The sequence below is a fragment of the Oculina patagonica genome, chromosome 7, assembly GCF_052425735.1.
Source record: "Oculina patagonica isolate OP01 chromosome 7, crgOcupat, whole genome shotgun sequence".
Classification (NCBI taxonomy): Eukaryota; Metazoa; Cnidaria; class Anthozoa; order Scleractinia; family Oculinidae; genus Oculina; species Oculina patagonica.
Window position 1 is genome coordinate 13357591 of NC_135764.1, and position 25813 is coordinate 13383403.

The 25813-nt window shown below is 38.7% G+C and overlaps 3 protein-coding genes across 5 annotated transcripts in view; 1 reads left to right on the forward strand and 2 right to left on the reverse strand.

The window, feature by feature from the left end:
• LOC144661263 (uncharacterized) overlaps nucleotides 1-4986 on the reverse strand; it is a 174214-nt gene extending 169228 nt beyond the window's left edge. Inside the window, exons 1-2 of one of the 2 annotated variants that reach the window (XM_078521964.1) lie at nucleotides 2856-4986; nucleotides 82-2798 (exon numbers count right to left, since the gene is read on the reverse strand). In XM_078521964.1, coding sequence (XP_078378090.1) covers nucleotides 3229-4842 — 1614 coding nt within the window. In that variant the 5' untranslated portion in view covers nucleotides 4843-4986 and the 3' untranslated portion in view covers nucleotides 82-2798; nucleotides 2856-3228. Of the gene's footprint in view, nucleotides 1-81 lie in introns of those variants that run through there. The other variant, XM_078521963.1, reaches the window with a different exon arrangement.
• The window catches only part of LOC144661252 (uncharacterized), an 82343-nt gene that overhangs the window by 36554 nt on the left and 19976 nt on the right, over nucleotides 1-25813 (reverse strand). The window lies entirely within an intron of this gene.
• LOC144661287 (translin-like) overlaps nucleotides 1-25813 on the forward strand; it is a 59531-nt gene that overhangs the window by 30272 nt on the left and 3446 nt on the right. Inside the window, exons 2-6 of one of the 2 annotated variants that reach the window (XM_078521992.1) lie at nucleotides 6544-7164; nucleotides 12687-12719; nucleotides 23912-24002; nucleotides 24954-25053; nucleotides 25612-25727. In XM_078521992.1, the coding sequence (XP_078378118.1) occupies nucleotides 7099-7164; nucleotides 12687-12719; nucleotides 23912-24002; nucleotides 24954-25053; nucleotides 25612-25727 (406 nt within the window). In that variant the 5' untranslated portion in view covers nucleotides 6544-7098. Of the gene's footprint in view, nucleotides 1-5462; nucleotides 7165-12686; nucleotides 12720-23911; nucleotides 24003-24953; nucleotides 25054-25611; nucleotides 25728-25813 lie in introns of those variants that run through there. The other variant, XM_078521993.1, reaches the window with a different exon arrangement.

The window sequence follows — 25813 nt, forward strand, 5'->3', positions numbered from 1 at the left end:
ATTCAAAGGTCATCATACTAACAAAGATAAACATTCCCTTGAGAAAACACCACTGAAACATGCAATAAAATCGCCAGCAACTTACTTTTATAGCACTTTATTAGTACAAAAATAAGCAGTAATTACAGAAAGCTACAAGTAAAATTATTTAGAGCAGTTTTCAGTTGAGGGGGGGGGGGGTACTCCGGCTTGTTGTAAATGACGGGGATAATCGAATGGAGGCAAAGTCAGGACCCAAAAGAATCCCTAAGTCTTCTGACATTACCCAAAAAAATCCCTGGACCTTGTCAAATTGCCCCTAAATTGCCAGAAGGGGCAATAACATATTTCAAAGAGAATCATTAAAAAATTGAACTCTCGTGTTTGTTTATGCAACATACCATAGATACACCAAGGACGCGCCAAAGAACTTTAGTTCGTTTTTAATACCCAAAGAAATCCCCTATTTAAATTAAGTCACCCAAAAAATACTTGCCAAATTTTCCAACCAAAAAAAAATCCAGAATCAGAATTGGTTTATGGCTTTTTCTTCTGATTGGTAAAGAAAGTGGTGCAAGATGTTTAAGCCAGTCACTTGGCGCAGCAAATGCAAAACCTAAACAACTGCGAGTTACTTTCAATGCTCAAGTGGAAACCGCTCTATAAAAAAACAGTTATTACAATACACTTCATACATATAAGAGGTACCGGTAACTACAATTGGCTACAATTATTATAATAAAATAAGAGGTTATATTGCAAATAATTATGGTTTATTAACTGCCAATTAGGCAGAAATTATTATGCTGACATTATTATTAATTCCCGGCTAATGAATAGTTAACTCAAGTTCAAAAGCTATACTGTCAAACAACACTGTAAATTGCTGATACATGTATTATATATGTATTCTCCTTCAAAATTATTAATAGAAAGTGACTTAATTTTTTTATACATTTATAATAGACTGGAATCATTGAGCACTATACCCCACTAGGGAGCCTGTTCAGAGGCTAGTAGTCGTGCTTTTAACCCTTTAACCCCTTAGAGTGCCAATTGGCACATAGTGCCATAACTTGGTCACTCAATATTTGTCCAATTAAATTGAATTTTTGACACTACACTTGTCTTCCAAAGATCTGGATCTGCATGTTGAAAGCAATAAAATTGTAAATATTACTGAAACTTTTTTGAAAATAATTATAATGCAATAGAAATGTCAAGTTAGGGTGTTTACCACTTTCTACCAGCCCCTCACAGAGTCAAATTCACTTATCTAATCTGCTCAGTTTGTCTGCTGAGGGCTACTGCTAGTTTTATAAATTTATAATAGACTGGTATCATTAAGCACTATATCCCAGTATAGAGCCTGTTCACAGACTAGCAGTTGTGCTTTTAGGACACCATCAAAGTGAAAAATTATTTGCAAAACTTTTTCAAATTAATACATGAAATGTCATTTTACCATGACTGACCATTTTCTTTTAGTCATTTATTCAGCGAGTCCACCCATTTAGCTAATCTTTTGACAATAACTGCTAGCAAGTTTAATGAATGTAATTTACAAATAACAGGGGGCTTACATCACAAAAGTGATATTTCTGCGAGGCCCCGTAAGAAAACAAACATTGATCATATATAAAAGCTATCAAGCGCTAAAAGCTAAAAAAGTTGTGATAAATCATAAAAAGTGAACTAAATACGTTACAATAACGAATTATTTAAAAACATGATTTTTGATACACTGCTTGGGGGGGGGGGGGTGCTTCTCAACTATATCTGGACAGAGCAGTTGCTAAGGAATTGCTGAAGACAGCATTTGGTTGCAAGCGATATATCATGATTTTGGTGTGTTTTGAAAGGAAATAAAAGCGAATTTTATTTGGGGAACTTGGCTTTGTAAAAATTATCATGATTGTGTGTGAGAAGAGTTCCAGTCCCAAACTGCGTGTTAGGATTAAAATCCAAAAACGTCTAGGAAAGAAGGAATACTTCCGATTTTTCTTATTTGAATCAGAGATAACATAGCCTTCTTTATAATCAAACGCATGGAAAATTATTACCAGTTAGGCGTAAAAAGGAAAGGCTACTACATAGAAAATCCACAAAATTATGATTATTATGTAATAATGTTTATAACAATGCAAATTTCATAAATCCATGTGTGACATAAACATGCAGACGTTCTTTATCTGCTGGCGCTCACTGATTTTAATTTTAGATCTATATGCCATAACTTTTACAGCTGTGTTTTTTTTGTTTTGTTTTCCGGTCAAGTTACTTGTCAAATATTGCCACGATTTGAAAGTCTTAGAGGACTCTTGAATGCAACAGTACTAGTGAAAAATGTTTTTCTTTGTATGGTCTGGTTTACAAATAATTTATGATGGTTGAAAATCTTCCACAGCAGCAAATTGGTAGATAAGAAGACCCCCACCCCACACCTCCCCTTTCTTAAACGAGAAAATTTTTTTGTCTTCAAACGTCTTCACGGATTTTTATAATAGTCTATGCCTTTTTCATGTATTTAATATACTGAGACTCGAATATAATCAAGTGCAAACAACTCACACAGACTGTAACCATGAAGAGGAATACAGCTGGGAAACAGAGACATCTAACTTTATACCATTAGATCATGATAAAAAGGCATGTTCCTGTGCGACTTACAATACACTTCAGTTAGCCATGAATAAAGGGTGTGATCAAAGGCAAAACCTTGGTTTCACTTGTTGCTATGACAATGTGCCATCGCAAAACTGTAAGTGATGAGTCAGTCACAAGTAAGGACTCTATTGTTTTTACAAATCAATAGTCATCTCCTCCCACCACAAGAATTAATTGCTACAATTTACCTTTAATAAATTCTTAGAGACTTGTCCACCAAACTTTCCTTTCCACATTCTGTAAATAACACGTCTTTATACAAAATGCTACTGCTATTGTGAAGCAATTAAGTGAAACATGCTGCCGAAAGGCACAAAAAATATGAAAGTTTTCAAAAATTTTCAAAACAGCATTTTTTAAGCTTAAATGATTTTGTATTATAAGGAGAAACTCATTTTTAGCTTAGTATTTTAGGATTTATGTATACACAACATCCATGCCATGTTTACATTGCTATTGTTATTTGTTTTACACTTATTATGTAAACAAGTGTCCACACTGAAACAGTTTTATGCTTCTTGTTTCATAACATCATTTTACATTATTTTAAAATATTAGTTGTGGACCCCAGAATCATATTTTTCAAATAACGAGTACCTTTTTTTCATCACAAGCTACAGCAATGCGTCCCTCAGTAGTCACTTTTATCCCTCTTACGATACAAATCCAATCATACTGGATTTGAGTGCTGCGCACAAACTCGCCATCTTTGGTGTAAACTTCCACCAGCAGGAGATCTTGCCCTGTTTTTTTACCAGCGAGAACAACATGTCCACTTGCCCGGTGAAATGCAATTCTAGGACACCAATAACTTCCTTGGAGTTTAAACTTGTTAAGATGGTCGCCATGTTCACTGAATATGTGAGCACAGTCATCTCTCCTGTCCACTACCATAACACGGCCATCATTAGCAGCAGTGATATCCCGCGGATCCTTCAATATGTCTTCACCAAACGAGCAAACAAACTGACCAGTAGTCTCATGCACATCAATCACATCATCTATCCTCAGTACCAGTACTTTGCCACTGTCGGTGACTGTCAGTCTGTTCCCTCCCCTCACAGGAAACTTGTGATGCAGGTCAGCGGTGTTGTTAAATTCGTAAACAACGTACTCAGCTCCAGGCTTTTCCAATCTGGCCAAAACATAGATACTGTCATTCACGTCTGTGGCTACATCAAGAACATATAACTTTGTATGTACGTCATCTTTAGGGAGACTGAAAAGACTCATAAATGTTCCTGTGCTGTCAAACACCTTTACGTTACCATCCCGATAGTCTCCTACAATGAATTGTCCGCTGGAGTTTGTAGCGATACCACGCGGCATCTTCAGCTTGTGCTCCTCTCCACCCTCCTGACCAAATGACCATGTTACACAACAGTGCTCCATGCCCTGTTTACGCAGAACTTCAGTTACTCTTTCGTCGCGCAATGGATCAACTTTGTCTTCTCCGCTGCCGATGCAAGGCCAGTTTGAGAGCTCCTTATTACCGAAACAAACCATCAGCGTGAGACGGTAGATGACAAATCTCAGGTGACAGACATTGGAAATAATTTCCCTGCGTTCCCCTTTAGCAAATTGAGCCCAAAACCCTTTTGTTAACTCGATGCTAAAACATTGTTGAACTGCTGAAACACAGTGAAGCTCTTCAATGCACACTCTACACGGTGCTACTGCGTCCGCGGGATGGTCAACTTTCTCCAGAATTGTCGCCATTACTCGATATTGCATCGCTAGAATGCGGTCAGATGTTTTTAGAGCTTCATTGCTAAAGGCCCTTGTTGCTTCTATACGGGCTTGTTTGAATCTTTCCTTTGCGTCGAAAAGCGCCCTCGTAGCTGATTCATCCAGCTCAGTGAGATCCAACTTTCGCACGCCTTTGACTACAGAAAATGCTTCAGCACAAGCTGCTTGTGTAGTTACCGCGCCGTACTCGCCTCTGGACCTTGCCTTATAAAATACCTCATAGAGCAGCTCAATTCCTTCCTTGAAGAAACTGATACTTGCCAGCAAATCTTTCCTTGATAATCCATCCAACTTGGACTTGATATCGTCGATTTCACGCACGATCAATCCACGAAATTTTTGATCTGTTACATCGCCATCTTTCAGCTTCTCCGCTGCCTTATCTCTGCCTTTATTCACAAGCAAGCCAATGGTTGCTTTAAACACAGCTGTTACAATTGAAGACATAATCGGCAAGTAAAGAAGAACTCGAAAGCTGTTGCTTGCTCACTACAAATGATCTTGTGGTGGCGTGTCGTTGCAATCAATGAGAAAACATTCCAGGAATCAGGAATGAAGAAAAACAAATAGAATATCAGATTTAAAGGTCAGCATTCTTCGCAATCGACCTGGAATGGACTTTAAAGGGACTATGTCACGGGGATTTCGCAGATTTTTGGTCTAAACTGTTCTGAAATAGGTGGTAGGTAACTTTACCCATGATAATCATTATCTTTGAACAATTGACTGAAGATATAACCTTTTTTGGGGAAAGAAATCAAACTTCGGCTATAAATATCGATTTTTTTTAAGGCGCACGGAAACAACTTGAAAACGTTGGCTAACGTTTTCAAATTGCAATTCATTTCCATCCGAGCCATCCGCAGCCAAACGCGCTTTTTAACAGTTGTAGTGCTCTAAAATAGTAATTGTTAATGAAAATTGATTTTTTTAAGTTTCCTACAAATTATATAAATTTTGGCCGTTTAAAAAGCCATTAAAATGCGTGACATAGTCCCTTTAAAGGGACTATGTCACGCATTTTAACAGATTTTGAACAGCCCGAATTTATATTTGTGTCATAGGAAACCTAAACACAATGGCCCATTTTTATTAACAATGTCTATTTTAGCGCACTACAACTGTTTAAAAGCGCATTTGGCTGCGGATGGCTCGGATGGAAATGGATTGCAATTTGAAAACGTTAGCCAACGTTTTCAAATTGTTTATGCGCGCCTTAAAAAAATGATATTTATAGCCGAAGTTTGATTTCTATCCCCAAATAAACGTTATATTTTCCGTTAAATGTTCAAAGACAATGTTCTTTATGGGTAAAGTTGCCTACCACTTATTTCAGAGTCGTTTAGACCAAAAACTGCGAAATCCCCGTGACATAGTCCCTTGAACAGTATTTGCAAGTAAAATCCCTTATGTGTTTTCTTTTCAATTAACTCACTTTTTAAAACGGATTTTATTCGCAAACTAATTTAAATTTATCAACAACTATTTTATTCCACTGAACATTTATAAAACAAATGTGGGATATGCCCATGCTTTTTTCAGCTCGAAATCTAAAAAAGAACGGAGCAGTACAGATCTCACAACAGATCTGAGCTGATCGATCTTATAAAGAACGAGTTGTTTCTCCATCACCCCATCTTTTCTTTTTTGTTTGGTTATTGGGGGTGCAATAAACGATCAGTTGACCAACAACGGCTGCTAGTTACAACTTCTTGCTTTTGACAAAATGGACTAGGTTTGTGTTGCATGCTCGGCCAATTTGGAAATTACTCTTCCCTTCCAGCCCTGCCTATATTACTCCATGAGTAAATAGTAATGCGTGACAAATTGACTCTAAATTTTAGCTAAGAACGACAAGAAGTAAATTCAACAAGTTCATGGTATTTAAAAGTACATATATGGAAAAGGTGATTGTATGTACTTTTGTCAGTGGAGTAAGTATTTGCGAATACAATTTTTACAGCAGTTTTTATTATTATTATTGCATTATTTTCCAGATCTTACAAAAAAGAACCAATACAGTTTGATGCGTACGTATGCGATTCGGTATAAAATTATAAACCCGTATTTGATGTATAGTTATACCCATCTTTTCTTGAAATTGACTATAAACTGACTAGAAATTTAGATGTATTAAGATCTTTTGAGGTCCTTATTTTCAAGTTCATGGTTTGTAACGTCCGCTTCTTATTGACAGAGTCCATTCCATTCCAAACTTTATTGGTCCATCTTCTGCCACTGATCTGACTGATCTTTGTTGAGGTTTTGATTGACAGTTGGGCATTCTATCGGCTTCTTTCAAATGAACAGGAAATCAGACGATATAAATAGAGCAGAAGATTCTAAGGCTACGTGTTTTTTCTCATGTCATTTTGTCAATTATCAAGTTACTAAACTTGACAACCTGCCAGTGATTTCAAGCGATCTTTTTGCGGCTCCCTGTTTGAGAAATGATAACACAAATCAAACTGATAGACTGTTATTTTGCTTCAATCAAAATAGAGGTTGCAGATGATTTCCTTTAATATCTTTTAGCCATACAAATTGAAGAAATGCGCGCACAACACTACAGAGCTTACAGGAATGCACGAGGTCGCGCTTATTCACCAACCGGTCAAACCACAGAAATAAAGCATATTTGTAAAGGCCAACATCTCTTTGTCGACTTTATAAACATGGATTGCATACGGCATGTAACTTGAAATGGAAGCGATGTGTTTTAAAAGACAGAGATGGAGAGAACTTTCGACAAGGATAAACAGACGAAATGTGAGTAATGTAATTGATCTTTATAATTAAAGATCTTTATAATTAAAGATCAAGAGCCCAAGCACAGCCTCGCACGTAGTTTTTCTTTGGGCTCATCGCGCTATTTTTACTGTTGACCCTCACTAATCTTTTGCGTCAATTGTCTGTTTTTTCTGTGTCTCAATTTCTCCTACCCTCGATTTTTCAAACTTCCCGATAACTTCACTGACCAAAAATCGTCTCTTCCCTTAAATTTGCTTCACTCGGTCGAGATCTGTAATTTTATTCCCGATGTCTGGAACATTCAACTTCTCGAACCAATATTCGTTTCTCTTGGACACTCAAGTAATCGAAGTTCCACTGTTATGTTTTCTGCTGTCCTTCCTATTGAACAGTGATTTTTCAAATACCGTATTTATTCGATTAAACGCCTTCCCAGAATAAACACCGCCCTCGAATAAACGCCGCATTTTAGAGCAGAACGTTGATATATATCAACGGGCTTTCCTTACTTTTAAGGGACTCGCGCTATATAGGGAAAACAACTGTCTTAATGCTCGCGCAAAATGGCGTCAACAAATGGCGAATTTATTAAGAAGGTAGTCTCACGGTATGGGGATCTTTTGAACTGGTCATAAAGCCGCTGCAGCGCATTTATTCCGGTTTCTGTAGCATAATGTGAAAAGAATTGTTACCCACCCTGAATGAAATGCTACTCCGTGACAGGCTACTACAAGCATTATGGACGTTTTCCCTAACATGACAATGTGCCGGGATACCCGTGTGAAAAGAGACACTGTAGGAATTAGTACGGACATCCGTAATATAAGCACCCATTTCTGTACGGCTTTGCTTTCTTTCTTAGGCTTTGTCCACATTAATCTGGAGAAGGCTGCAAAAAAGAATTTTCCGTCCACGTTAACCCGGATAAGTTTAATTGCACGCAGCGTTACAACGCATGCACAGAGTAAACCTTTTGTTTTGACAGAGATTACATCACGTCATTCATGTCAGCGTTTTCGGAAAGCTCTGTTTTCACTGTTCACACTAGTGCGTTTTCAAATTTCTCCACCTTTAAGAACGTTTTGAAAAGCTCCGTTTTCGGTAAAAAGATACGTTTTCAGATTTACCCGGGTACTGTTAGTGTCCTTTTTCTCGCTGTTTTTAGATGGAAGACTCGTCGGAGTCGAGTAGTCATGCGCAGAACGGAGAGAAAACACAGGCTATCAACGAAGAAAACATTGCTAAGGCCGCCGCTCTTGATAGTTAACGAGGGGCGAAGCCCCAAGCCAACCGTGATCAGCCGATAGATACCTCGAGCTTGCCGTCTAATTGTTAAATAGAAAGCACCTGTGTAGCCAATCAGATCGCGCGTTTTGCCAGTACCATACTTACTCGAATAAGCGCCGCGGCGCTTATTTAATTTTTCGCGCTTCAAGTGCGGCGCTTATTCGAGGGCGGCGCTTATTTAAAATTTGGACGCCACAAGGAATCTTATATTTTACAGTAATTGAAAATAGCGTCTTTTGATTGTTAGTATTCGTCTCTTGCTGAAGAGGGAAGTGGTGCTAGCTGTCCTGGCAAACTTCGCGACCTTCACAACATATACAGAACTACCAGAGAACTACATATTGTAAAAATGTTGGATAGAAAACTTATGGGTGAGCGGAAAAACAAACACGTTAAACTGCAAAACATCGCTTTTGATGGAAAGAAATGTCCCAGTTTGTTTCAGAATTGATTTGTAGTGCTGTTTTTAGTTAAACGGAATCCCTCGAATAAGCGCCGCATCGGGGCTGCGGCGCTTATTCGGGGGCGGCGCTTATTGACTTTTTTGTCCCAATTACGGCACTTATTTGAGGGCGGCGCTTAATCGGGGGCGGCGCTTATTCGAGTAAATACGGTAGACGGCCGCACGCCTCGCTATTACGGACACCCTACTTTGCGGACCAAATCCAGATCCTCGGCAAAAGCAATAAAGGTTTTACTGAAAATGACTGCCGCTATTACGGACTCTCTCTATTTCGGAAAATTCAGACACTCGATAAAGCGGACACTATGAACTTCTCATTTTGGTTATAAAACGTAAGATTGCAGTCTGGTACTCGTCATATGTCAAAACAAGAACTTTCTTCAGTAAATGTACACTTCAGCTGGGTCTTTTCCCTTTAGACCTTTTATCAAGCCTGCGTCCTCCATTCTCAACGACTACTTAGCAGTTCTTCGAGTAACGGGGATGATAGAAGAATTATTATTTTTTATTTATTTATTTATTTTTTTTTTGGGGGGGGGGGGAGGGGTTAAATTTTCGATTCCAGGATTTTATTGGGGTAGAAAAATATGGCAATTATTTTTTGGGGATATTAAAAACAATCTGAAGATTCCTGGTAGCGCCTTAACTCTGTAGTTCTGCAAGCAAAGGTGTTTCTTATGTTTTTTTCTATCTGTTATGTCAATATTTCCCTTTTTCTGATATAAGAGTCAGAAATTCGGCATGGTATCAAAGAGTTTGGGGTTTATTTTTGGTCCAGGAATTTTTGGGGTTTTGTTGGAAGTCCTAGGGATTTTTTTTTTTGGGGGGGGGGGGGCTTACCGGTTTTTTGCCCCCATTCGATCATCTTGTCACTTGAAACCCAGTCATTATCTCACTATCTATGTCTAGGGGTGAAAGGTTTTAGAAAGTTTTTTCGCAAAGGGTTAGTAAAATTAAGAGAAATAAGAAATATTGGAGATTTATTGTGTTTTTAAAATGAGAATTGTTTAAGTTGAAAATTGTTAAACGGGCTATGGCGGGCCATCGCGGTCAAAAGTAGATATCATGATATCACTGCTTGATATCATGATATCTGTGAGATATCATAACATCTGGATATCTTGAGAACATGATGTCATGATATCATGCAAGTTATAATTTCGTCATGATATCTCTACGATAAGATCTCGCTTTTGCAAATTAATCGCAAAACCATTTTGCAAATCGCTAAACCATTTTGCAAAATGTCACGTTGGTTTTGTTTTTTTAGATGTCTGACTTTTGATATCACTTGACGGGTTGTCATTTGTGGCTGTTCCCGGTTTATGACATAAACCTTGTATTGCTGGTTTTCAGTGTCACGCAATCAAAAAATAAATTCCAAACCATTCAACTACAGAAGCTATGAATTTCAAATATTATAGGCGATAAATAGATTAACAATTTCTCCAAGTTTCAGGTCTGTGCGGTGTACCGTTCGCGAGTTATTTGCCGAACCTTTCCACGCAAATTTATAAAGCTTAGTATGGAGATGCCATAACTGTGTCCTTCCGAGGGACACAAATATGGCCGCCGTGATGTGAGAGAAACCATCTGGAACTCATTTCTGTTTACAACAGCGGCAATCTTTGGCTCATGAGCTAGTACAGTTTCACATAAACAATGTTCAATCTGCTGAAAATGGAAAGGAAAGGCCTTTTTCAAACAAAACAGCTTTGTCACGTCACTCAGCTTGATGTCACATACGACGGAGAACTCAAATATTCAAAATACTCTGTTTAAAAAACGAATGACACTATCTATCTGGAAATTTGCAAAAAGATATATTTTTAGTTTATCTTACGTCTAATGACAACGAAAATTTAGTAGGCCTAGTGAATTTTGATTTCAGAATTTATGACGTAACATGAAAACCAAGAATAGACCCTTCTTTGCATAGAGATCTATAGACTTGAGTAGACCCCAGCTACCAGTTCACAACCCACAACACACCGTGTGCTTTTAATTTTGGTTTAGAATTTGATGTTAAGTTCATTCAGCCCTGGAGCTCCCTCTCAGTTTCATGGGAGAGTACAGCTTTTTGAAAAGAGTCCTTGGTTTGGAAAACGAAGTAGCCCGACTAATAGCTTACAGAACTTACAACTTAACAGAGTCGACAGTTTTTCAGTGTTTTCCTTTTTTTATAGCCTGCGAAAACAGCCGCCTCTCACGCCGAACGCAACAAGCGGATTTTTTAGGGTACTCGGTAAAAGGGATTTCCATCTCATTTTAAACTTTCGTCGAAACATATGCCTCTGTCACGCAATCTCCGGCGCGGACGGCGGTAAATATCCTGTCCCCTACCGTGTCTACCCTCACATGGAGGAAATAGAATCTTCAATTCTGCGTTTTTATATTATTTTTTCAACAGAGGAGAGTTGGTCAAAAGTTGTTTTGTATCTTTGTCGTCCAGCCGTGGAACTTAATGAACTGGATCGAGAACAGGAGCGTTGTGAGCTGAACTCGAACGATTTTCTACCGCTCGTCATTTATATTCCACAAAGTTGTTTATCATTTTTTGTAGACTTCTGGGCTGTACTCTCCCATGAAACTTATAAGGAGCTCCAGAGTTGGATGAACTTAACATCGAAGTCTAAACCAATATTAAAAGCACAAGGTTTTTTTGTAAGCCATAGTGTTGAGGATTGTAAACTGGTAGCTGGGGTCTACTCGAGTCTTTAGATCTCTATGGGAGAATCGGATGGTCTATATCCAAGGTTTATGTCATAAACCGGGAACAGCCACAAATGACAACCCGTCAAGTGAGGGGGGCAAAGGGTTTATGCGTGACACGTGAAAAAGGCAAAAATAAGACCGTGACGCGTGAAAATTGATCAAAAATTAGACCGTGACGCGTGAAAATAGCTAGGAAAGACACGTGAATGACGTGATCCGTGAATTCTGCTGTTTCAAGTATACGTGACACGTGAAATTGGTTAAAATTTGTGCGTGAAACGGGATCACGATCCCCCCTTCGCTACCCTCTCAAGTGATATCAAAAGTCAGACATCTAAAAAAACAAAACCAACGTGACATTTTGCGAAATGGTTTAGCGATTAATTTGCAAAAGCGAGATCTTATCGTAGAGATATCATGACGAAATGATAACTTGCGTGATATCATGTTCTCAAGATATCCAGATGTTATGATATCTCACAGATATCATGATATCAAGCAGTGATATCATGATATCTACTTTTGACCGCGATGGCCCGCCATAACGGGCACCCTAAATTGCTATATGCACACGTTTATTTTTGTAAAATGTATGGGAGATAAAACAGAAGTTATTGCATACTTATGTCATCTTAAATGATTTAACTTTGAGCCATGCGTATTTCCGAAGAATTCGAATTCGTCGACGCGAAGATCACCGTGAAAAAAACCCCCGAAGATCTCGAGATTGAAGCGAAGATCTAATATTGGCCAAAATTCACGTGATCGATATGAATACTCAAATATAAAATTGTCAAAACTCGAATTACAGTGAATAAACGTTCAAATCGTTATCCGCGCGTAAAACGAAGATATCTTTAATATCAGTACCCATAGAAAAGAGAAGCTTTGAAAATCGTCCCCACGAAGAGCCTGGCGACGAGAATGCGCGCAGACCCTGACCGCGCAGCATTTTAGATAGCCACCGCTGTGCAGTATACGTACACTCAACAAAATGGCGGCCGAAGTGAAAGATAATAGTGACGTTACGGAAACAGAGGAAAAACCGCTCATCTCTTTGTTTGCTTCCTTTCAGGATTATTTATCAAATGACCAGCAAATAAGAGAGGTGCGTTTTACGAGAGTATAGCTAACTGTCGTGGGTCGTGGGTCGTGGGTGGGAGTCGTGGGTCGTGGGTGTGGGTAAAGTCGTGGGTGTGGGTAAAAGTCGTGGGTAACAAAAAAGTAAAAAAAAAATACTGAACAAAAATTTGTGACAAAATAGTTCGTTCATGGCTAGTCTGGCGCAGAGTTTCGTCCCAGCCAAGGTACTCTTCAGAGCTCTTTCTGCTTGACAATTTGTCGGGATGTCTTTAAAACGAGAAACACCGCGAAATACCCCTAAAACACCAACATATTTTAGGCACAGATAAACAAAATAGTTTTAATTAAGATTTAAATGAATTTAAAATATTAAAATAAAGTAAAAATATTAAAGCAATAATTATTATAAAATTGGGGCATGATCGGTGCTTAGAATTTTGCGATCAGATTGATCGCTTGCAAATGGACTAAAACTGAAGATCTCCGGTAATATTAACGAAAAGTTCCGAAGTCGTCGGAAGTCCCAACATTTACGAAGCCTCTTGTCTGAGAAAAGAACAGCGGAAGAAAAGAGTAATAAATACAATATTCACATGGAAATTAATATTAAATTTTTATCTTATTCTGAGTTACATTAGCATTTCGTCCTCGCACACTCCCCTTGCGCGACAAGAACGATGACTTTAAAATATTGCGTGACATTGTGCGTTGCAGACTGAGCGACATTTTTTCCGTGGGAAATTTTGATGGTTCCGTTTGCGGTTACAAAAAAAAACTCTTCTGATTGGTTTACTAATAAAATCATGCAATGGCCTCGCTTGTTGGCCAAAGAGACAAGATGTGCGATTCGAACCCGGAAATATTGCAGCCAACAGTTTTACTACAACCTATTACACACTTGGAATTGTGAGAACTTTTCGAGAGCTTTCTTATTTTACCGACACCCGAGGCACTGCATATAATTTTGCGCCTACCTAGCTCTTCCAAATCGTTGTGCTTATTTTTATAACAAGCACGTATTATTGCTATTATATGAATGAGTGTTTTTCGTCACGGACTGAGGACTACGGACTACAAACTGAGGTTTAAATTTAAAACGCGGGCTACGGGCTGCGGATAAAGTATAAAATACGTACTGCGTTTTGAGCGACGCATTACAAAAGGTAGCTCGTCTAGACGGGTAATGTGTCTTTTGCCTATCCTAGAGACATGTGTAACCACCATACAAACTAAAAATGTGCCCATGCTCGTCCAGACGGGTAACGCGTCTATATTATGAAAACGGCCAATATTGTTCTTTGCTCAGACAAGGGACTTCGCGGTTGAGTTTCCCTAATGGTCGCGGGTCGCGGGTCGCGGGTTTCAAGTCGCGTGTCGCGGGTTTTAAATAAGTCGCGGGTTTTGAAAAAGTCGCGGGTTTTGAAAAAAGTCGCGTGTTTTTAAAAAGTTGCGAGTTTTCGATAGAAACCAATTATTTCTCAGTAAAATTCATTCAAACAAATTTAAACTCGTTTTCTTGGGAACTACGTTACAAAGTAGCCAATTACTTTGCGGGTTAAACAATCAAATTACGAACTTCGGAACAAACTCCCCAACTTTGGTCCGGCTAAACTTCCCAAGTTTGCAAGTTGAGGAGGAACAAGACATGTTGCTCGAAAGTCATGTTCATGTCGGAAATTCAGGTGAAGAAAACATGGCAGCAGCGGTAATGTTTCAGCGATTCCAGTGGCTAGAGTTACAAAATATTTGGTTCAGTGAAGTTGAAGAGCCTGACGTCGTTTCGCATGAGCGATCTGCCGATAAATAAATTTTACGTCGGCTGAAATTTGGTCAAATTTAACTTTTTATATACAGCAAATACATCTTTAAGAGTGTGCCCGTGAGAGAACAGGGCAGAACCAGGTAACAGGTGATACAGCTCATATCACCGATTTCGCCCAAACTTAGCATAAATGTTGGGTATGGTGAGCTATTTACTGTGACAAAACATCAGCTCAAAATATTTTATTCCCTTCAAGTTATGGCACCTTTTGCAAAAATGGCCATTTTTCACTAATTTATGCATATTTAATTAGATGACTTTGATTAACCAGTTCCACAAGAAAAAAAGACTTCTGAAAATAAAATTCACTGCACTATATTCTGTGGATATTAGGCTTTAAGTACAATAATTCACTTCAACCGTCTGATTTGATTTCTTCTCCTCAAACGGTCTTTTGGAAGGTACACATTTCGTACTGTTGGAAATAGCCTTTAACTAGTGCCCAATATCTCCCATGAGCAACAACTTATATACATTATTCTTACATGGGTAATGAAATCCATCTCTAAACTTGACAAAAATGCCACAAAATGTCTGGGGACTTCAATATTTTATTAGTATTGAGGAACTAAACACACGTAACTTAACGATTTCTTGCTATTTCATCAAAATTCACCGAAACACAGAAGCCATTTATTTGCCTCAATTTGGCATAAAATCGGTACGAAATAGCTAATCAAGCATAAATCTATAGATAACAATCAAAATATTGGCGAAGAAAAGGCAGTTAGGACATTTTTCGGAGCGTTTTCAGAGCCGATATAATTCAGCAATGTTGTGATAGCAAATGTAAAAATAGCAGCGAAAGATTTTCTTCAAAAGCTCGCTCAATTCAACATTTAGGCACATCAAAGTTAAGAAACAAGAAAGTAATACTACATACATGCCACTTATCGACACACAGATGCTTTCTTTTGAAGAATTTGTTCTTCCTCGCTGCACTTCGATCCTTCGATCGATCTCAATTGACATGTACTGTTGCTTTGAGGCGCGATGAACTTAGCCAATACATCGTGGTTCATTCTTCGTGAAAGGTGTAAACAGGTTGTCAATAAGTCATTCAAAGAGCTGTTCAAAGTTCACGGAAGGACACTTTTCTCAGCCAGTTTGCATGAAATAAATTTAACTGGAAAATAAACAGCCGCCATGTTGAATTTCTACCTTTGAGCCTGCGGTTTCAGTCAGCGGTACGGTCGTTCACTGGGCATCACGCGTCCATCACGCGTGACCACACGCGCGATCATTTGCTTTTCCTCTGCGAGTGTTCGTTGGATGCGTTTGTGATGAAAATGAGAATATTTTCAAACTGTCGTGGGGAAAGGTATTTCCTCCGCTACAGCTTGACGTGTTTACCGCAATGTGATGCTGAACAAACTCTAGGGTGCTTACCATTTGTTGGAGAGAACCGGTTGGAATTGAAAGGCTTCTTTCCAAAATTAGCAAACTAACCGAAATAGATGTCGCTTACCATTTGTAGCTCAGTTTCCTGTTATTTCTTTCCGAAGGATGGGAGACTAGAACTGGGAAACCTTACAAATGGTAAGAAAATTTCTGACGTTCCGTCAATTTGCGAAGAGATTTTCCAGAAAAAATGCTGTTCCATTTGACTTTCACCGAAACAGAGTTCTTGATTTTTATGTTCAACGGTCGGCATGCACGGCAACCAAATCAAAATAATTGTTAATGTTCCAAAATGACGCTAAATGGCGGTATAAAACTGCTCCAACGTCTCGGCAATACTGCCTTTTTTGGGGTGGCATCCTGAAGAAGGTAGTATTGCCGAAACGTCGGAGCAGTTTTATACCGCCATTTAGCGTCATTTTGGAACATAAACAATTATTTTTAGCATAAAAGACGCTACACAGTTAAACAAATCAAAATGTCAACGTCTCCCAGTTACTTTCCAGACATTTGTATTTTTTATTGCTTGCTCAAATTCCCCTCCCCTGGCGGAAATAGTGATTAATACCGCGCATAACGATTACATTTTTTGACCAAATTCCCTTACCCCCGGGGCATAAATGGGAAAAAATGAATAACTCAGCAAAATTGGAGAATAACGTTTACCACGGGATAAATCACTATCCGGTGATTTCCTTCGCGTTGTCCTCGAAGAAGACAGAAGACTACCTGTGCTGGTTGAAACATTAGCTAATAAGTTTTGCCGTCTTGCGTAGTCCTAGTCTTGCAATAAATTTGTTTAGTGTTAATGCGGGGTTTAAGCTCTTTACAAAAGTCTGCATTCGCGTCTTTGTAACTCACATAGCCACTTAAATTGAGTCGGTGATGAAGAAAATTATCATTTGAAGCCGCAATTCGTCACTTGCAATGTGGGCATTCAGGAGGAAAAATTTGTCCCCATAAAAGCCCTTTTCTAAAACAAAACTGCAGTAATGACGTTTATCGGTAAATCAGTGGACAGATGGAGAACTTTGTGGGATCCCGAAAAAGAGAGTGGGTACAAATTCAGTCTCCTAGCTGCCAAAGTGTAATATAATATAGACGATTTGAACAGAAGGAATAGATGTACACAGGCCAGGCTGACAACCTGACCGCCATTTCTTCGAATGTCCATATTCACCCCCTCCCCCACCTCCCAAAAAAACAAGGAACAACAAAAAAACAATAAACGTACTAGTTTTAACCTGATATAAGATGGAAAAAACTTGCTCTGATTATTTAATGGTTTCCGACATTTCAGAGCTCAATTTCAGAGCATCAAAACTGATTGCATCGCATACATTACACTGCATCCAGTGTATTTCTCATCAACTATTTATCAAAAAAATTCAATGGAGAAGTTGAAAAAAATTCTCACTTTTACAAGAAACGCACACTACTTATAAGGCTAAGATCAAGCCCCGGTTGTTCAGAGGGTAGATAACGCCATCCGCTACTTATTCCAACGAAAACAAACATTTGCGGAGGAAAAGCAAATGAACACGCGTGTGTATAGCTGTGTATAGCTGTGTTAAGCTATGTATAGGTGTGTATAGCTGTGTAGGGCTAGGCTATGTATCCCCTCTATGAACATCCTCGGAGACCCAGGGGCAGTTAGTGGGGGCGACGGGCAGCCTATCGGGACAACGGGATTTTCGGGCGAAAGTTTACAACATAGAGCGTAACAGCCCCTGGGCACTTTGTCTTACCGAACCAGTTCCAGAAGCGTTTGAACTCCTTCCTCCTGATTGGCCACAAAAATATTTTTGTGGCCAATCAGCGACGAGGACCGGCCAGGAGACTCTGATGTCTTCTTACACGAAGTTGTTTTCCTCATAGACTCGTCGTGGATGCTCTGCCCATCAATCGGATGCTATTACATGGAGAGTCTCAGAAAAAAATAAGCCTTAGACGACTGCCAGTTCTACACTGTTAGTTGAGCGCTTTTTAATAGTTATTCAAGTAAACAACAATTCTTATTATTTTTCTCGGTCGTTGCCCGACTTCTGGAACTTGCCACGGTCTGGGTACTTCACTGCACGGGCCACGCGTTAGCGAAGATATCGCTGTCGTCACCTATTGTTATTTTGTTGCCAGCTTGACAGTTAAAACAAAGGGTTTTTGTTTAATTTGTTGGATATTTAAATAACAAAAACAAAACTTATAAACAAGAGGTGCTCGCGTATAGCTTTAAAAACTTTTGGTTTCCTTGCGCTATGCTACATTTAACATATTCCCAGGCCTCGTTGTTTTGTTTTTGTTTTGCTTTTTTATCTGAGACCCACGTAGTATCATCCGATGGACGGGCTTAACAACAACGACGAGTCTATGAGGAAAACAACTTCGTGTAAGAAGACGTCAGAGTCGCTCTTCTGGTCAACCTCGCTGATTGGCCACAAAAATATTTTTGTGGCCAATCAAGGGGAAGGAGTTCAAACGCTTCTGGAACTGGTTCGGTAAGACAAAGTGCCCAGGGGCTGTTACGCTCTATGTTGTAAACTTTCGCCCGAAAATCCCGTTGTCCCGATAAGCTGCCCGTAGCCCCCACTAACTGCCCCTGGGTCTCCGAGGATGCTCTATGAATATCCCTATATAGGATTTAGTCAAACAACTATATGATGACTACACTACGTACTTGCCCCAGTGAACGGCCGTACCGCTGACTGAAACGGCAGGCTCAAAGGTAGAAATACAACATGGCGGCTGTTTATTTTCCAGTTAAATTTATTTCATTCAAACTGGCTGAGAGAAGTGTCCTTCCGTGAACTTTGAACAGCTCTTTGAATGACTTTATTGACAACCTGTTTACACCTTTCACGAAGAATGAACCACGATGTATTGGCTAAGTTCATCGCGCCTCAAAGCAACAGTACATGTCAATTGAGATCGATCGAAGGATCGAAGTGCAGCGAGGAAGAACAAATCCTTAAAAGGAAAGCATCTGTGTGTCGATAAGTGGCATGTATGTAGTATTACTTTCTTGTTTCTTAACTTTGATGTGCCTAAATGTTGAATTGAACGAGCTTTTGAAGAAAATCTTTCGCTGCTATTTTTACATTTGCTATCACAACATTGCCGAATTATATCGGCTCTGAAAACGCTCCGAAAAATGTCCTAACTGCCTTTTCTTCGCCAATATTTTGATTGTTATCTATAGATTTATGCTTGATTAGCTATTTCGTACCGATTTTATGCCAAATTGAGGCAAATAAATGGCTTCTGTGTTTCGGTGAATTTTGATGAAATAGCAAGAAATCGTTAAGTCACGTGTGTTTAGTTCCTCAATACTAATAAAATATTGAAGTCCCCAGACATTTTGTGGCATTTTTGTGAAGTTTAGAGATGGATTTCATTACCCATGTAAGAATAATGTATATAAGTTGTTGCTCATGGGAGATATTGGGCACTAGTTAAAGGCTATTTCCAACAGTACGAAATTTGTACCTTCCAAAAGGCCGTTTGAGGAGAAGAAATCAAATCAGACGGTTGAAGTGAATTATTGTACTTAAAGCCTAATAACCACAGAATATAATGCAGTGAATTTTATTTTCAGAAGTCTTTTTTTCTTGTGGAACTGGTCAATCAAAGTCAGCTAATTAAATATGCATAAATTAGTGAAAAATGGCCATTTTTGCAAAAGGTGTCATAACTTGAAGGGAATAAAATATTTTAAGCTGATGTTTTGTCACAGTAAATAGCTCACCATACCCAGCATTTATGCTAAGTTTGGGCGAAATCGGTGATATGAGCTGTATCACCTGTTGCCTGGTCCTCTTATGGACACACTCTTAAAATTTTTGTGAGGCTTTAACTTCAATGTCAAGTCTTCTGCGTTTGTAAACCGAATGAAACTGGACGGCTTTACCGATCTTCACGTGAAATTAATTTTATACAAATGCGAAAGAGTCAGACAAATTTGAATTAAAAGTCGCGACACGTTTACGGCTCAATTCTATTTTTATGGTACGTGTTTTCTTCCGATGGTTTAGCGAAGCAAAACCATTTCTGTCAACATAACTGCAGAAGGGTTTTTAAAATCTGCGCCAGTTAAAAATATTTTAAAGAGTTTTTGCCACAGAATGCTAGTAAAATATATTTATCAACCGTACGCGTTCAATCATGAATACTTTGGTTCAACTTCATGATCGCTCGCGCGCAACGTTGTTTTCAAACTTAAAAGCTTGATTGCAAATCATGCAATGTTTGATACCCAATTTGAACATGTTTTTTTTTTTTCAGGACGTGATGCAACGGACGGTATATGTAATCCTTATCCTTATACTTACTGTAGGTCAGAACGTTGATAACGACGCCGTGCTTGTTCAAACAACTATTTTGAAACTCGAACAGCTAGAATCGCTGAAATATTTCTGCCACCACTTTGTAACGTGTCTCGTTCCTCCTCAACTTGCAAACTTGGGAAGTTCAGAAGTTCAGTCGGCAAAGTTTGGGAAGTTTGTTCCGAAGTTCGCAATTTGATTGTCTAATGGTGGATTTCCACTGACGCGTAATTTTTTACGTGCGTAAAAAAAATAGAGACAATGTATAAACGGCTTGCTTACACGTTTACGCAAGTCGTTCATACATTGCCTCTATTTTTTTTCACGCACGTAAAAATTTACGCGTCAGTGGAAATCCGCCATGACTCTGAACTCGCAACGTTACTTCGTAACGTAGTTCCGAAGAAAACGCGATCATTTTAAAACCGGCGTCTTTGCAACCGGTTTAAATTTGTTTGAATGAATTTTACTGAGAAATAAATGCATTCTATTGAAAAATCTCAACTTTTTAAAAACACGCGACTTTTTTCAAAACCCGCGACTTTTTCAAAACCCGCGACTTATTTAAAACCCGCGACACGCGACTTGAAACCCGCGACCCGCGACCCGCGACCATTAGGGAAACTCTTCGCCGTTATGTTCGGAAGCTTTCTTAAAATGTTCGGCTATGTTCGCGTAATTCTTGAAAGTTTTCGGACGACTTCAGAATTTTTCGTTGATATCATCGGAAGTCTTCAGATTTAGTCCGAACTGTTTTGTCACAAATTTTTGTTCAGTATTTTTTTTTTACTTTTTTGTTACCCACGACTTTTACCCACACCCACGACTTTACCCACACCCACGACCCACGACTCCCACCCACGACCCACGACCCACGACAGTTAGCTATACTCATTTTACTAGCATTCTGTGGCAAAAACTCTTTAAAATATTTTTAACTGGCGCAGATTTTAAAAACCCTTCTGCAGTTATGTTGACAGAAATGGTTTTGCTTCGCTAAACCATCGGAAGAAAACACGTACCATAAAAATAGAATTGAGCCGTAAACGTGTCGCGACTTTTAATTCAAATTTGTCTGACTCTTTCGCATTTGTATAAAATTAATTTCACGTGAAGATCGGTAAAGCCGTCCAGTTTCATTCGGTTTACAAACGCAGAAGACTTGACATTGAAGTTAAAGCCTCACAAAAATTTTAAAGATGTATTTGCTGTATATAAAAAGTTAAATTTGACCAAATTTCAGCCGACGTAAAATTTATTTATCGGCAGATCGCTCATGCGAAACGACGTCAGGCTCTTCAACTTCACTGAACCAAATATTTTGTAACTCTAGCCACTGGAATCGCTGAAACATTACCGCTGCTGCCATGTTTTCTTCACCTGAATTTCCGACATGAACATGACTTTCGAGCAACATGTCTTGTTCCTCCTCAACTTGCAAACTTGGGAAGTTTAGCCGGACCAAAGTTGGGGAGTTTGTTCCGAAGTTCGTAATTTGATTGTTTAACCCGCAAAGTAATTGGCTACTTTGTAACGTAGTTCCCAAGAAAACGAGTTTAAATTTGTTTGAATGAATTTTACTGAGAAATAATTGGTTTCTATCGAAAACTCGCAACTTTTTAAAAACACGCGACTTTTTTCAAAACCCGCGACTTTTTCAAAACCCGCGACTTATTTAAAACCCGCGACACGCGACTTGAAACCCGCGACCCGCGACCCGCGACCATTAGGGAAACTCAACCGCGAAGTCCCTTGTCTGAGCAAAGAACAATATTGGCCGTTTTCATAATATAGACGCGTTACCCGTCTGGACGAGCATGGGCACATTTTTAGTTTGTATGGTGGTTACACATGTCTCTAGGATAGGCAAAAGACACATTACCCGTCTAGACGAGCTACCTTTTGTAATGCGTCGCTCAAAACGCAGTACGTATTTTATACTTTATCCGCAGCCCGTAGCCCGCGTTTTAAATTTAAACCTCAGTTTGTAGTCCGTAGTCCTCAGTCCGTGACGAAAAACACTCATTCATATAATAGCAATAATACGTGCTTGTTATAAAAATAAGCACAACGATTTGGAAGAGCTAGGTAGGCGCAAAATTATATGCAGTGCCTCGGGTGTCGGTAAAATAAGAAAGCTCTCGAAAAGTTCTCACAATTCCAAGTGTGTAATAGGTTGTAGTAAAACTGTTGGCTGCAATATTTCCGGGTTCGAATCGCACATCTTGTCTCTTTGGCCAACAAGCGAGGCCATTGCATGATTTTATTAGTAAACCAATCAGAAGAGTTTTTTTATGTAACCGCAAACGGAACCATCAAAATTTCCCACGGAAAAAATGTCGCTCAGTCTGCAACGCACAATGTCACGCAATATTTTAAAGTCATCGTTCTTGTCGCGCAAGGGGAGTGTGCGAGGACGAAATGCTAATGTAACTCAGAATAAGATAAAAATTTAATATTAATTTCCATGTGAATATTGTATTTATTACTCTTTTCTTTCGCTGTTCTTTTCTCAGACAAGAGGCTTCGTAAATGTTGGGACTTCCGACGACTTCGGAACTTTTCGTTAATATTACCGGAGATCTTCAGTTTTAGTCCATTTGCAAGCGATCAATCTGATCGCAAAATTCTAAGCACCGATCATGCCCCAATTTTATAATAATTATTGCTTTAATATTTTTACTTTATTTTAATATTTTAAATTCATTTAAATCTTAATTAAAACTATTTTGTTTATCTGTGCCTAAAATATGTTGGTGTTCTAGGGGTATTTCGCGGTGTTTCTCGTTTTAAAGACATCCCGACAAATTGTCAAGCAGAAAGAGCTCTGAAGAGTACCTTGGCTGGGACGAAACTCTGCGCCAGACTAGCCATGAACGAACTATTTTGTCACAAATTTTTGTTCAGTATTTTTTTTTTTTACTTTTTTGTTACCCACGACTTTTACCCACACCCACGACTTTACCCACACCCACGACCCACGACTCCCACCCACGACCCACGACCCACGACAGTTAGCTATACTCGTTTTACGAGTTCTCACCGCTTGTTCGTTCCTGTAATTATAATTTCGTAAATCCACGTGGACTGTGTTGCACGCGCCTTTCAGCTGCTGCAGGGGCAAGATTTCCGCACAGGACCCTACATTAATTATGCATACAATTTTCTGACTGATTCGTTCTTTTCATGAATGCTGTTTATGTATAGTGATAGTATGATAGTTGCATACATAATTAATGTAGGGTCCTGTGCGGAAATCTTTCCCAAATTCGTACTAAGAGGTGGGAATCCTTTATTGGGGTCTTGTTAAATGATGCAACTCCCATGGAAAAATAATTACTTTCAAAGGCAAATGAAGTGAGATCACTACATTATTAGACACTTAATATTTTGAAAAATGCGAAGGTTGGCACTTCATGGAATTACCATGAAGTTGCTCGAATAGCTTTCGATTTTTTTAATGCGCCTTTTTTTCCACCTGTGATCAGGTAAATTTTGCCTGTTGAAAATATTTCCTACATCCCTGGAAAAGGAAGTTAGATTTGATACTAATGAAAGGAAAAAGATAAAACATGAAAAATCATTTGAAGAAAATGTGTGCAATTAAGTTTGTCTTGATAGAGACTAACAGGGCTTTACATGTAAATACTGATCTATGTGTGGTAAATTTTTCAGGGAATCAAGACAGTCATTCATGACTTGGAACAATCTGCAAGAGAAGTCCTGGCTGTTTTACAAGCAGTACATCAATCTTCAAGTCCTGAAGGTACACGAAAGTCTCTTCTCAGTGTTTGGATATCCCGATTAAACACTGTCGTTTGTGTTTGATGCATTACATTAAATTCTCCTTCCTGATAACCAAACATAATTCCTTGCAATGTTAAATATTTGTGAGAACTTAACAGTACATCAACTGAAGACGATCTCCGATTCAGGGCATCTAATAGGGTGCAGAAAAAATTACAAATTAGATGGAAATTTTCAGGAAGATTATGTGGAGGAATGTGTTGATTATGCAGAGAAAATCCTGGATTATGCGAAAATTTTAAAAATTCATTAAAAATGATATTAATAATACGCAATGTTGTGATTACCCATAACTGACCTCAACTCGCATCTTTTCGCATAATTCATAAAAAATCTCATCAATTTAAATTTTGTACAAATTCGCTCGGTTAGAGAAAAGAAAAAAGAAATTCGCGCTTTACATAAGTTTTAAAACAATTTAAACATTGTTTTTTAAGATGCTTTACCTGTCAAAAACCTTGGAAACCCTCTGATATGTAGTTTCCAATCAAACAACACTACCCAATACTTCGAGCAGGCATCTTCTTTATTCAGTTTCCACTAAGCCATAAAAACATTCACACAAATAAATTGGCTTTCTGTCTTTGTTTTCTTATTTTGTAGTAACATTTACAAGGCTGAATTCAGAATCTTTAAATCCTTCTATGAAGTCAAAAACATTGAAGAGTGTTTGCTTGTTCGACGCTGCATGTTAACAATTGCGCCTTAAAATAATAACACAATCGGTGATATCTTGCCCCGTTCATACCTGCTGGTATGTGGATTATGATGTCATCAAAAGTTCTTAGTACAATGTTATTTGTGAGAACAATGACAGTACATCTAGACAATCTATCCAGCACTGATTTTTGACTATGTATTGGTATGTAAGGAGAAGGAAGTTTTTGATCATGATCACTCTGGCTTTCAGCTGTGAAGAAGATTTGTGCTAAAAGCAGACAAATGCTCACTGTTGTCAAGTCACAGTATGCAAATCTTGTGGAGAAAATACCAGCTGGTCAATATTACAGGTCAGTCGTCATTAGGTACATTACTGGGTATATTTTTTCCTTGAGCATCACAGGGCTCCAGAATATCTATAAATGTGTTAATTGTTAACAAATAATTTGGTGGAGAAGGGCACTCTGAGAGTAAAAGTACATTACCGGGTATATTTTTTCCTTGAGCATCACAGGGCTCCAGAATATATCTAATGTGTTTTAATTTGGCCAAAACTCGATGTGTGTTTCTTGCCCTTGCCCCTTCAATTGTTAACAAATAATTTGGTGGAGAAAGGCGCTCTGAGAGTAAAAGTATCTTGCCCAAGAACACAACAGAATAACACCAGCCAGGGTTTGGACTTGATCTTGAATCCAAGGTGGTGTTTGGACAACCTGTCAAAATACTGCCTCGGGGGGAGGGGGGACTGCAATGGACTAACATCCCAACAAGAGGTGTAGAGATCCTTTTAGTTACATGTAGTTGCCTCATGCTACAGAAATGAGACTTACAGTGTAAGGACTTAGAAGTCCCCTGACACTGATAAGCCAGCTGTGTGTTTTAAATTCTTATGTTTTTTTTTATTGTAGATTTTGTGACCACTGGCGCTTTGTGAGTCAACGGTTTGCCTTTCTTGGAGCATTTATTGTGTACCTGGAAAGTGATCGACTCATTACTAGACAAGAGCTGGCAGAAATGCTTGGAGGTAATTAAGCTAACAGTAAGATGTGCATATTATTGTCAGATGCAATTGAATAACATTTCCTTGCCAATATGAAAACCTTACAAATT